Below are 13,943 nucleotides of genomic sequence, written 5' to 3' on the forward strand. Positions count from 1 at the left end.
GTAGCTTATGCCTAACCATACCATAAGCCAACCGCCACCATGGGGCACTCTGTTCACAATGTTAACATATTCAAACTGCTCGTCCACACGACACCATACACACCATTTGCACTGGGATTAATCTGTGACGAGCACACTTCTCCAGCATCCAACGAAGATGAGCATTTTTTCCACTGAAGTCGGTTACAACACATAACTGCAGTCAGGTCAAGACCCTGGTGAGGACGACTAGCACGCAGTTGAGCTTCTTGAGACGGTTTCTGACAGATTGTTTAGAAATTCTTTACTTCTGCAAACCCAGTTTCATCAGCTGTCCGGGTGACTGGTCTCAGATGATCTCACAGGTGAAGAAGCAGGATGTGGAGGTCCTGGGCTGGCATGGTTACACATGGTCTGCTGTTGTGAGGCCGGTTGGACGCACTGCCAATTTCTCTAAAACGACATTGGAAGCGGCTCATGGTCGAGAAATTAACATTCAACTCACTGGTAACAGCTCTGGTATACATTCTTGCAGTCAGCATGCCAATTGCACGCTCCCTCAACTTGAGACATCTGTGGCATTGTGTTGTGACAAAACTGCACATTTTAGTGGCCTTTTATTGTCCCCAGCACAAGGTGCATCTGCATAATGATCATGCTGTACAATCATCTTCTTGATATGCCACACCTGTCAGGTGGATGGATTATCTTGACAAAAGAGAAATTGTTCACAAACAAGGATGTAAACAAATTTGTGCATATGAAACATTTCTGGGATCTTTTATTTCAGCTTATGAAACATGGAACCAACACTTCACATGTTAAGTTTTATATTTTTGTCACACACACACCCTTCAGAAAGTAGTCATACCCCTGGACTTATTCCAAACGTTGTTAAAGCCTGAATTCAACAGATTTTAATACCCCATAATATCAAGCAAAACCTTTTTTTATTGAAAATGAAATACAGATATCTAACTTAAGTATTCACATCCGATTCAACAAAATATAATTATATTTGGCAACAATTAAAACAGCCTCAGAGCTTTCCACACCTGGTACAAAATAGATGTTAAATTCTTCCAAGGTCTGTCAAATTGATCATTGCTAGACAGCCATTTTCAATTCTTGCCATAGATTTAAGTCAAAACTGTAACTAGGCCACTCGGGAACATTAAAAGTAATCTTGGTAAGCAACTCCAGAGTATATTTGACTTTGTGTTTGAGGTTATTGTCCTGCTGAAAAGTTTTAGTTAAAGCAGACAACCAGTTAAGATTTTATTTTTATCCTAAAAATAAAAAAACTCCCTTGTCAATGACGAGCATACATGTTGCAGCCACCACGTTTGAAAATATGAGTGGTACTCAGTGAAGTGTTGTTGGATTTCCCCTAACATAACACTTTGTATTCAGTACAAAAAGTATAATTCTTTGCAGTTGTACTTTAGTTTATTGCACAGGATGAACGTTTTGGAATATTTTTTATCCTGTATAGACTTCCTTTTCACTCGTTTGGGTTTGTATAACTACAATGTGGTCGAGACATCCAGTTCCCCTTTCACAGCCATTAAACTGTTTTAAAGTCACCATTGGCCTCATGGTAAAATCGCTGAGCGGTTTCCTTCCTCTCCGGCAACTGAGTTAGGAATGACGCCTATATCTTTGTACTGTATCTTTGTATTTGTGTATTGATACACCATCCAGAGTAAATAACTTCATGCTCAAAGGAATACTGAATGTCAGCTTTTTAAAAATGTATTCTTACCCATCTACCAATTCGTGCCCTTCTTTGCAAGGCATTGGAGAACCTCGGTCTGAAATTCACTGCTAAACTGAGGGGCCTTACAGATAATTGTGAGAGGTTGTCACCCCCAAAAAATAGTGAATCCATGCAACTTATGTGAGTTATGCACATTTTTACTCCTGAACATAAAAAGGCTTTCCATAACAAAGGGGTTGAATACTTGATTTAAGCTTCTATACATTTCTAAAAACACAATTCCACTGACATTATGGGGTATTGTGTGTAGGCCAGTGACAATCTCAATTTAATCCATTTTAAATTCAGGTTGTAACAATGTGGAAAAAGTCTAGGGGTGTGACTACTTTCTGAAGGTCCTGTAGGTCAGGGATATGAGTAATCAATGAGGCAGGTGGTTTAACTCAACACTTAACTGTATCCATTCTAGTCAAACAGCAAAGAGAGCGATCAAAAAGCAATGTCGCCAGCATACAGTTGTTATTTTACAGTCCATTTAGAACTAAAATACAGGGCACAAAGGAAAGGGGGTGTTTTCCGGTGGGGTCTGAAGTATTATGTGCTGTTGGTCTGTGGTAGAACTGCAGAGAAATCCAGCGACATAGGATCCTCTTCCTCCGCTGAGAGAACACGATCGATCTGCTGCTTTAATTTATCATCCAGCAGGGCAAGGCCTATCGTGAAATAATCCTGCAACAAAATGCAAGGTGTTTAGAGACAAGATTAGCACAAAGACAATTCAGTCAAGTGGGCCTAATAACATTCTGGAATATATATATATATGGACAGAGAGGGAAGTGTACTACTGTACCTTCTTCTTTGTGGAAGGCGCTACCACTGGAGGATTGAAGGTCATGTCTTTAGCTCTGTAGTCCTCAAACAGCTCCACTGGGTGCCTGAGAGGTGTTAAAGGTCATTTACACCCAACAGAGGCTAGCGCTTTTACATACTGCACATGCACACATCTTTGGTTAATATCGCACGCACCGTAGAGAATGTCTTCAGGGTTCAAACACATTTTGACAGATGGAATTTCATTACCTTTAACCAAATTGCCAAGACAACAATTGGCGGCGTCTCTATGTATGTATAAAAAAGTAAGCACGACACTGGGAGGCTGCGCTCCGATCCCATGTACCATCTCCTGTCGTTGTGCAAGGCACTTACACCCCCCCCCCCCCCCCAAAGTACAATACCTGTTAGGGAACTATAGAAGTGTATTAATTCAACCATTAAAAAAACAAAAACAAGCACACATGACTTAAAAGCCAAACATGCACGAGTAGAATCAGAGGACAACACACAGTCTGGGACTTATTCCCATTGTGGTCCTGCTCAGACACATCAGAGACAGAGGTCCGGTTGAGCAGATCATTTATAAAACGTGGTTTTGTTGGCGGGGGACTGGAATAAAAGCCTGCGTACCCATTGGCTCTACTGGAGGATGGTTGACCACCCTTGATGTATAAAATTACAACCAAACACGTTATGCCTTTTGAAATAATTCAATATATCAAAGATCAAATGGCTATGGTAGGCTACAAATCTTTTTATTCAGCTGAAGCAAGCCCACTAATGTTCTTCAGGAAATGTACCTTTTCTAGTGTAGTCATATTTAGCTATATTAGAAGTGTTTACTTTGAAGGGTGACTAGTATCTTGAGTTGCCATGTCCCAATCAACAAAACAAGTTTTGAAGCCACATAATCCGAAAGAAAGGCTACACCTAATATTTTTTCCTAAAATGACTGTTCGATTCACAGCGATTGAACCAAACCCCAAGTAATACAATGATTGTATTGGTTGGGGTTTGGTTCAATGGCGAAGTGACTCATTCGTTGTTTGGCCTTACTTGCGAGTGTCGGTAGAGAGTTTTTGGGGACACGACGAAAACAAATAATAATAAAGCGTTAACTAGAGGGTACAAGATATGTTTTGAACTCGCTGTCTCGTTATTAGTCTGTTCTCCATCATATTTTATAGGCCTACCTAGGGTGACCACATTTACAAATGCTCAAATGCGGGACAGTGTAGCCTACATAAATAAAAACTCTAATCCCCCTCATGGTGTAGATTTTTTTTTAGGTGTCGGAACGCAAATAAAAATTACATCCCTCAAACTTTGTACCGACAGATGTTGTCTTGCATGTTATTATAGAATTGGCCAGTGCATACAATTCATCCTCCAATTGCAACGTCTGCCTATGCCCACACATATTGACTCAATAAAAGTTTTTTTTTTTATACTCTCAAACACCAAGTTAGAGACACCTAATTTCAAAATAAGCCTTCATTGAATGATATTTCACTTTTTACTGGTGAAACGTCCAAACTGCATCTGCATGCCAATCATTTGATCTCAATCAGTTTCATGGGAATATGCATTTGGATCTTCTTGAATTAATATTTTGTGAGCAAATTAGAGCAGATGGTTAACTAATATAGCCTTCCTGGATTTTGTTTCAATCAAAGCACTTTTTGCCTAGTGGCACTCGCTGCTGAGTTTTGGCCACATTCAATTTATTTAGTTACTTTTCAGCTAACTGTCCTAAAATCTTTTTAAATTAGTTACACCCCCCCAAAAAACACCTAACATTACACTATGCTACTAGATTTGGTTCGGTTGTGTAGAATACTAAATAATGATTGTGATATTCCAAGACATCAATTCAACTTTTAACGTGACTAAATCAGCACCATTGTGTGAAGTGGCAGAGCCACGCTCTTCGTCAGAAGCATGCTTTTTGTAAGTTTCAGTTAGGCCTAACTGTTTGAGCTGGAAACGTTCCAGGCCACACAAGCTCAAAGAACGGGACCGCCAAGTACTGAAGCGTGTAAAACATGTCTGGCCTCGGTTGCAACGCTCAGTACTGAGATCCAAACTGTCTTTGGAAGCAACGTCAGCACAATAACTGTTTGTCGAGAGCTTCAGGAAATGGGGTTCCATGGCTGAGAAGCCGCAAACAAATCTAAGATCACCATGCGCAATGCCAAGCATTGGCTGGAGTGGTGTAAAGCTCGCCACCATTGGACTCTGGAGCAGTGGAAACGCATTCTCTGGATTGATCAATCACTCTTCACCATCTGGCAGTCCAAAGTTCGAATCTGGGTTTGGCAGATGCCAGGAGAACGCTACCTGCCCAAATGCATAGTGCCAACTGTAAAGTTTGGTGGAGGAGGAATAATGGTCTGGGGCTGGTTTTCATGATTCAGGCTAGGCCCCTTAGTGGGTCTAATTTATTTATTTAAATTGACCGATTTCCATATTTGAAATAACTTGTTGCGTTTTATTTTTTGGTTCAGTATACAAAACAAATCTACAACATCACGTCAGTGTATAGACGCAACAAACGTGGGACACGATTGTTTGGTTGTAGGATGCGGGACTCTCTGGCACAATTTGGGACATGTGTCACCCTAGGCCTTCTGCTGTAATGTCCGGCTGTCACTCTCTTCCCTTGAGCAACGGCCAACTAGTCTCGCACACATGCAACTGATGCGCGCGAACACAGGCACACTAAAGTGTCCTTCCCATCCCGGCTGATATGTAGATTTTTTTATTTGATTGATAAAAGAAAAACGGTGCCTAAATAAATTACATGAATAGAAATTATAATTACATTTCCAAAACTTTTTCTGGCCTGGATTTCTTTGGACTTTTCCAGGATTTTCATGACCATACAAACCCTGGGATTGTATGAGTATTTGTAAAAGAACTGGAGGAGCAGCAACTGGCTTTTCAGAGGATAAATGAAATGTGAGATTTGAAGTTTGGGGATCCTCTCGTTCTTACCTTCTAGCAAGTTGAACGATTAGCGCTCCAGATCCTTCACTGGGAGCCCCTGCACAGAGGTGAGTGGCAAACCTCCTGACCACTGGGTGGTAATGTCTCTGCAACACAACAGCAACGCCATCAGCTATACCTGTGTGTGTGTGTGTATTTTTATTTTTTTGTGCGTGTGCTTTATGCGTGTTTACCTTGAGTGTGTGTAGCTCCCACAGGGCAGTGTTCTGAGGGTTGCAGTACTCTGGCTCATCCAGCTCAGGAAGGAACACCCCACTACCCTGAGCCTCATTGTCCAGGAGGATGTCACACTTGGGGAAGGTCTGCGGAGAGAGGGGGAGCACAGTCTTATTAATCACACACACATATATATATGGTCACACTCTTCATGGACTCTCTCACACACACAATCTCTCTCCAAAATACACGCAGATGCACACACGATAAACACTTACATGCATCAACGTCCTGTTGGATGCCAGGATTCCCACGGTAGCGTTGGGCAGTGTGTGCAGACTGAGCGTGCTCAGTCTCTTGACAAAGGCCAGGGCACGCTGCAGGGTCACCTGTTTCCTGCGCTTGGTCAGCATCACGTCGAGACAACGCAGCACGATGCTGATGTCATCATTAGATGCACCTGGGAAGAGCATCCACATTATTTAAAGGCCCAGTGCAGTCACAAACTAGATTTTCCGGTGTTTTATATACATTTCCACACTGAGGTTGGAATAATACTGTGAAAATGATACTGCCCTTTCAGTGTAAGAGATTTTTCCAATACACCCTGGGGGGGGGGTGGAGTTTTGGCCTTCCATGATGACATCACCATGCGGTAAATTAATTAACAGACCAATAAGAAAAAGTTCCACAGCTCTCTGCCAATAACGGCACATTTTCCCCACTCGGACCACTCCCAGACAGTCGTAGCAAAATTCTTATTTGAGAAATCGCTCTTTGCTAAGAATTTCTGTTTCTTTTTGCCCATTTTAATTCACAGTAAGGTATTTAATAGTACCCAGAAATGATATGATATTGAGATACAGAACAGCTGCATTGGACCTTTTAACACTTATGAACAGTCACTCCAGGTACAGGTGGACCTTTAGAGCACAACAGATCTAGTGTCAACGAGCCAGACATGGGTTTAAACAAGCTCTTGGGTGGTTTGACTTACCAGCATTGAGTTTGAGCAGCGTCTTGTACAGGTGGCTGTAGAAATTCAGTGGGTCAATATTGAGGACATCACCTATCCGCAAAAAAGGGAAATTAATTAAAAGGAACAGTATACTACGTCAACGTTCGTGATCCGGGACTGAGATAAATTACTGCGAAACAACACATTTAAGTTCTACGTGGTCCGTCTCCTAAATCAGCATTTTTTAGTGTCTGACCATATTGCCGCAGCATTGCGTTAGTGGAAACCAAGACTGTTCTCACGGCAGGCGTGGTTGTAGCTAGACATGTTTGAGTCGCATCTGAGATCATTTTAGCTAACCCTAAATCTTTTCCTAACCTACCACGTTAATTCTCCTATTGACCCTCCCGGAGATTGGCGCTAAGATGGATACAAACGTTTTAACAATTCAAAAAAATCCCGTGACACCCGAACGTCACGTGACCCTAATACGATGTAAGCATACTGTGTCTAGAACACATAATCAGCAATTTACATCGCCATGATGAAGTATATACATTCGCTGTATATACATATCGCTGATGGGTTAAATTTCTCAAAACCAAGTGAAATCTCAAAAATAGTGTCCTGACATATACATCCAAAATATGGATTTGGTTCAAAAAAGTGAACCTATCCTTTAAGCACATACAGTATGTAATATACACAGTATTCAGTGAGGTTAGACCATCACCGACCTTGACCAGAGAGAATGTTGAAAGCTGTCTGAATGCAGTGAAGGCTTTCCCGATAGGTCAGATCCTACAAAGAAAAAAGGTCATTAGCCAATGATACACGATGATGTGAATAGTATTTTGATAGGATTGGTAGAATATGTATACTCACTCCTGATTGGATAAGATGTTGAAGAACGTTCAACAAGTCATCAAAGAACTCCAGGTTGATTAGATGGGCAAACCTTAGGAGAAAAATATTTTGTCTTAAAAGAAAGCCTCCATATTTCATAAACAAATATTTCCATTTGTCAGGAAGTGACTCATGTCTCTGGGAACAGGTAGTCTCTCTTACTTTGCTAGACCTTCTAAAACGGAGGGAAGCAGGATAGACTTCTGAGCTTTCTTCAGTATTCTGAAGTATATCAAGAACACTATGTTCAAGGTCTCTGTGTGCTAGGAGAGAGAGAACAATTGGAATGACGGTTAGACCTTTTGTCGTGAGAAGCGCGAAAGTGTTTTCACAAAAACAAATTGAGTCATTTCAGGCCTGTTGTAACTTTGGGGAATAAACACTCACCAGTTTGAGCTTCTTGTCTTTGCTCTCTGATGCCTCAGCCTCTAGCAGCTCTTTCTCTAGTTTCTCTTCAGCCTTCTTCCACTGTAAGGATGACAGGACACATCCATTACACTCTTCTCACAGACACATAAAAAAAAATGTACACTCACAGGTTGTACACAGGCAGACACAATATAAGCAAGGCAAACTGCAGTCAGCTTGTGCAATACGTTAGGAAATAAAAACATTGTGTTCTTCATTTCACCTGCCACAATATTACAATGCTTACGGTAGTCGCCAGTCACGTGGTATTTTTTTTTTTACAAGCACACAACAAGTCACTCACTATTGTGCAGCATGCGCAGGTGATCTAATTACTGTATGGATTTCACAACTAAATGTTTGCCAGCTAGATCTCATAACTATTACGTTAATTGTCTGAAAACGGTGCCCCTTGTGTTCAGTGCCGGTATTACCAACTATCCCGGTATGGCACAAGGTATGACAATCTGGATACCGCCCAAGCCTAGTACAAAACCAAAGATGTTGACCGTTTTAAGTCAGCAATTTTGTGCAATTGATGACCAATCCGAGCGAAAAACACTTTAAGCAGGTGCTGTAGACTAGAGTGCCCATAGGGCTGTGCAGCAGGCTGAACGTTTGACATCCCTACACACAGGTGCGTGGGTTACTGACCTTCCTTTGCATCCTGGACAGATTCTTCTTTTTGTCTTTATAGTTCATGAACTTCTTTTTGGGAGCTGTGTCATCTGTATCTTTCTTCACCTCCACCTCCTTTATCCTCAGGCAGAGGAGAACCTTGAGTAGCTGTGGGGGTGAAGAAGTGGGAACATTTTAGATGTATTTCTTTAAGAGCCATGTCATAAAAATAACATTTAAAAAAAACTTGAATAGTAGGTGAATAGTACCTCTGGTCTGACGTCATAGTTTCTGCTTTTCACCAGTCCAGAGATAACTTTGACTGTCCCAAGTGAGGCATGGCCCTGTTTGTCCTGCTTCAGTAGCTTCTTGACTGCTTCACAGCACATGTCAGACACCTGGACAGACAACATAACGTCAACTCAGTTAACAGTCAGACGAGAGACAAACACAACCCGTCATATATCTAAGATAAAACCGCGGCTTTCGATTGATAGCCAAATGAATCTTAATTAAGAGAAACCCGCCTCTACAGAGCCCACTCCCATTGTAAAGTCTATAGCTACAAAGTCTAAAGCTAATATTGTAGTGAACACCACGTGACAAGATGTAGAACTACGGGCTTGATACGGGGCCTCCCAGACTCACCCTCTTGACAGGGTCGTTCATCAGGGGCACCACCGTGACGATGATGTTGTTGTGGAAGTTGAAGTGTGGCAGGGCCACCAGCAGCTCACAGATACAGCGGATGGCCACCTCAGCCAGGCCCCTATAAGACTGCAGTGACACCGCCTCGCTCCTCTTTCTCTTCTTCTGCTTCCAGTCTACAGGGCAGGGGGTGCACACAGCAAATAGTTACAACCAACAGCAGCCACTCATTAATATCAACTAGTCACAACAAGTCATCAATGTCAACCAGTCATAACAAATTGGCTGACACCACGAAAATGATGTGCGCGCGTTGATGTGGCCCGGAAGGTGTGCGTTGTGATTCTGAACGGTCAGATAGCTCGCAGCAATGTCAAGAAGCTGCCGTGTGGGGAATTGTAGGTGGCTCATTTCATCTCGTTATTGATATCCTGTTTTGTTTTGAGGTGTTTTGACTGATGTCATGTCCATGCTAATATGGCTCAAATTCGCCAACTAGCTAACCAAGAACTATAACAATGTATTTGAGCGACAAGTGCTCATTGTGTAACTGTATATATAGTTCACATGACGGTCTAAGCCAACCCTGTCTGTTTTGCCACATGTTGCTAAACAGCCAACCCAGTCCCAGCAAACATCAGCCAGTCAGAACAAGTCATCAATATCAACAAATAGAGATAGAAGTGGACTACCTTTGACTGTTTGCTCCAGGTTCTCCAGGTAGAACTTGTACTGGCTCACCAAGCCCTCCTCAAACTCCCTCAGTTGCTGGGTCTCTTTCTTCACCTTTGAGGCTTTCTCTGTCTCTGTCAGGGGTCTGATTCTGTAGGAGGGGACGATGTCCTTGAAGACCTCCATCAGAGAGACCATGACCAGCTTTCTGACTGTCACGGCCACACAGGGGTCGGTCTCCATCAGCATGGCTCGCAGCTCTTTCAGCTTCTTGATCTGAACAAAGATGGAAAGTTCAGACATTGGCTTTACACAGAAAACATCAATACCAAGAACAGTGAAACAAAACATTTCCTAAGTCTACTTCTCTCTGCTATGTGATTATTGGTCTATGTGACATAAAATAATAATATTTTGCCATGGGGACTAGGAAGCAAGAGTAGCCCGAGGAGTCTAACGCACAGTTCACACGCCAAACTTATGGCGAGTCGAACTGAATAGAAGTAAAGAGCGGGTTGGCACGGTCGTACCAATTGGTGGTGTCATACAACAGCTCTCAACACCGCAGACTTCCTTGTTGTTATCGGGTCAAATTCAGGCATAACAGCAACCTCTTCTGTGTTAAAGAAAGCACAACGTTTATTGTACTAAAAAGGCAAAGAAAGACGACTCGCACACCTGTGCAGCGCGGAAGTTAATGTTTGCAACCATGAATATGATCCGTTTAATGTGTATCGGTTAACGTAATCTGTCTTCAGATTTCAGAACTCCCTTTTACTAAGGAAGCCCGAAGTCTCCTCATCCCTAAAATAAACCACGATAGATAAGTTAGCATGGCGATATTATGTGCAACGCAGACATTCCATTTCCTCCTGAGATTGCAAAACTATTTGTATGCTGATGTAGTGCCCATCGGTTTGAACGTGTTGAAGTCGTGTTTTTACTGTCAGTTGCTGGTTTCAAAAAGCACCAAAAACTCCACTAACCATGATCCTTTTAGTGTTTCTGCCGTCACAGAAACAGACCCTGGGTCTGTTCTAACATCTCCACCTGCGAATCCAAGGTCATCATTGTGCTTCCGTTGTGGGTGCGGTAGCGAAGCAACCTTTATTTGCATGCCCTTAACATATGTATCACCATTTCTCCCGACAGTGGAAAAACTGCTCTGGCGCACAACATGAAACAGAGGCGTGCTTCACATGCACTGTACTGAGCTGTCGTCAGAGGTCCGACAAGGCGCACCCCGTGGTTTCACTCCATTCCCGCTCTTCCAAAGAGAAAGTGATGTATTTTTGGGGGTTCGGTGCGGAGATGCAGGGTTGTTCGAACCAGGGCTTACGTTGGTGGTGGGGTCTGAGAGGATGTCTGATCCCAGACTAGCGATTCGTAGTTTCCTGTTGGTCAGCTTCTGTGTTCGGAGCTTCAGCTGCTCCTGAGGGGTCAGGGCCGGCCCGGGCATAGCCTCATCCTCTGTGGAAACATACCAGCAACATCAGAGACAAGCACCTCATCTACTGATCAGGACTGGGCTACCAATAGTTGGTCTAACAATACATTCTACACAGAGAGGATGACTGACTCAAGTCAATAAGGGGTTCATGGTGCTGGTACCGTTTTCAAATTGCTCCATGCCAGTCGGGGCATCTCCTTCCTCCTCCTCAGCCTTTTTTTCTACAACTAAAAACAAGACAAAGCAATCCAACGCAATTGTATCAATAGAGCTGTAAATTCTAAAAAACTTTTAAACAATATGACTTAGGTGGAAATGTAAACTTACAGGTGAAGATGTTCAGGGATAACACATATTAATCATCCTACCAGGTTTCTCCATGCTTTGAGGGATGAGGCCTCTAATCTTGTCTTTGATTGGCAGGAGGTGAATGACCTCCTTTTCCTCTGTTAGCTGCATCTTTCTGGGCATCTTCTCATAACTCTCTGGCCCCTGCTGCTCCCCCTTGCGCTTTTTGGCATGCACTGGACCACTGCAGGTATTCAAGTAAGGTTAAGTGAGGAGAGAAGTTAGACATAGCTATACATTTCAACATGTGTATTATGATCTACTTGTGATGGGATGTACATGAGATTGACAGAAAGATGGTACATAATAGTGATGGGGGGATACAGTTACATATCAGATATAATTTGAGACAATATGTGCGCTAGATGGCTGTACCTGCACCAAAATGGCAGTAGTTTTCCTTCATAGCTTGTTCTCCATCTTATTTTTAAGTAGGGCGCTAATTTGTTTTCTGCACTTTTATTTCCATGACTGATAAACTCGTTTTCTATAATCTCTCTTATCCCTCTGCAGCAGACATATGGTGAGCAATCCCTTTGGAACATTCTATCGTAATAAAATAACAATATCGAATCGCAATACATATTGTATCGGCATCTAAGTATCGTGATATTTTTCACATTTTTGACAGTATGAAGCTTGGTGGGAGAAAGGGGACTCACTCAAGTAGCAGAGCAAAACTATAAACACGGATGTTACACATGGTGGACTGGCGGATTACATTTAACAAACCAAACATTGAAATTGCGTTACAGAAGGCAAGTACAACCCCAAACCGGTCCGTCAATCAATACCGAAATATTAAGATACGGTATACCGCCCAGCCCTACATGTGTATACAGACCAGCCCTACAAAAATACTGTATGGACTGTGTAATTACCTTGACGACAGGTCTCTGGTAAGGAAGGAGGCTTTCTGAGCCATTGCCTTGATCTGCTCCAGGTCATCTTCATCCATCATGTCCATTGGCAGGGACTCCACAAACTCCTCCTCCTCTTCATCCTCTGTAACAGAAACCAGACAGGGACATGTAATTAATGCCACCAAACAGGACTCAAAAAAACAATAGACGATAATAACTTTATATAGGTTACGTAATTATTTTGATGGAAGAGTGCACGAATTGTACATGCATCATTCAACTAGAGTGCTAGATGTCAGGGCCTAGATGTTAAGCTATACTACTGTATGGGTGGGTCGTCATACTGCACACACCTGGCCTCTTCTTGTAGCGCTCCAGGGGTAGGGGGGTCTTCAAGACAGCATCTTTGATAGCTGCCCGGAGCTTCTTCTGCTCCTTGCGGTGTTTCTTGTCGGTGCTCTCTTTCTTGAACTGACGATTCTTTAGCTTGTTGTCAAGCTTCACATTGCTCGTCTTCAGTAGCCTGCGAAAGCTCGGCTTCCTCTTCTTACTCCTTGGCTGTTGGTGAGAAAAGGTCGTCAGTGCTTTGTATTTATAAGGACAACCTGGGTGATGATTTGGGGTTGAATAGTTACTTGCTAGTACAGCTAGACTTGACTGACTATGGTATGAAATGAATGCATGTCAAGCAATGTGAATTCTTATATAAGCAAAAAACACATGGCAGGTAGGTATAGCTTGGGTTCCTCTCTGGTGAAAATCACTGTCAAACCTGCAAGCTGCGCAGACACAACTAGTTAGCTAATAGTTCGTGTAACGTTATTTCTATGTAGTAGAAGCAATGTTGACAGGCTGTTTACAATAGCCAAATTTCTCGAAAATATGTGGATAACATAGTGTCCACTAAAATAATGGGGAGTAACAGTAGTTGAAAAACTGTTCAGTGTAAATTCCAGCCATTCTGCTGACAAAATGAGTAAGTACATAGCTAGACATTAGCTAGCTAGCTAGCAGCGTTACTATCTAGCTAGCTATCTAGCTATAACACGATGTACTTACCGGAGCCATCGTAAAATACTTATTTTAAAGATGGGGCGCTTGTTTAAGTCGATATCAAATACGTTGTCTGAAGTGTATTACAATAATAGTTAGCTATCAACTGTAAAATGTTCCCACACGTGTGTTTCTTTCCTTTTCCGGAAGTATATATTTTTTTCAAAGTAAAGTTCATGGAAGTGTGTTCTCTTCACGGATGAAAAAATAATCTAATAAAAATAAATGCCACCTAGTGGTCGGGAAGACCTGTTTGCTTGGGTGTGTTGTGGGTGCGTACACCGGCAGTCAGGAAACACTGACTGTCTGGGAATAAATAGA

At 42.3% G+C, this 13,943-nt stretch overlaps 1 protein-coding gene across 2 annotated transcripts; it reads right to left on the minus strand.

Annotated features, from left to right (window-relative positions):
• Positions 1–730: 730 nt before the first annotated feature.
• On the minus strand, positions 731–13,811 carry LOC139376555 (NOC3-like DNA replication regulator). Of its 2 annotated transcripts, XR_011627939.1 has the most exons (21): positions 13,629–13,811; positions 12,923–13,127; positions 12,588–12,711; positions 11,727–11,890; positions 11,520–11,585; positions 11,248–11,378; positions 9,929–10,184; positions 9,237–9,412; positions 8,858–8,986; positions 8,625–8,756; positions 7,950–8,030; positions 7,725–7,825; positions 7,542–7,614; positions 7,394–7,457; positions 6,696–6,767; positions 5,977–6,158; positions 5,716–5,844; positions 5,531–5,628; positions 2,550–2,634; positions 1,694–2,428; positions 748–1,646 (listed from the first exon to the last, which is right to left on the minus strand). XR_011627939.1 is itself a non-coding variant. In XM_071119284.1 (20 exons), the coding sequence occupies exons 1-20, from the start codon at positions 13,635–13,637 to the stop codon at positions 2,294–2,296; spliced, it is 2,412 nt and encodes an 803-aa protein (XP_070975385.1). In that variant the 5' UTR covers positions 13,638–13,811; the 3' UTR covers positions 731–2,293. The 2 variants fall into 2 exon arrangements, 1 of the variants encoding a protein (XP_070975385.1); XM_071119284.1 differs by having other exon boundaries at positions 731–2,428.
• Positions 13,812–13,943: the final 132 nt, after the last annotated feature.

This window comes from Oncorhynchus clarkii, chromosome 20 (assembly GCF_045791955.1).
Source record: "Oncorhynchus clarkii lewisi isolate Uvic-CL-2024 chromosome 20, UVic_Ocla_1.0, whole genome shotgun sequence".
NCBI classification, from domain to species: domain Eukaryota; kingdom Metazoa; phylum Chordata; class Actinopteri; order Salmoniformes; family Salmonidae; genus Oncorhynchus; species Oncorhynchus clarkii.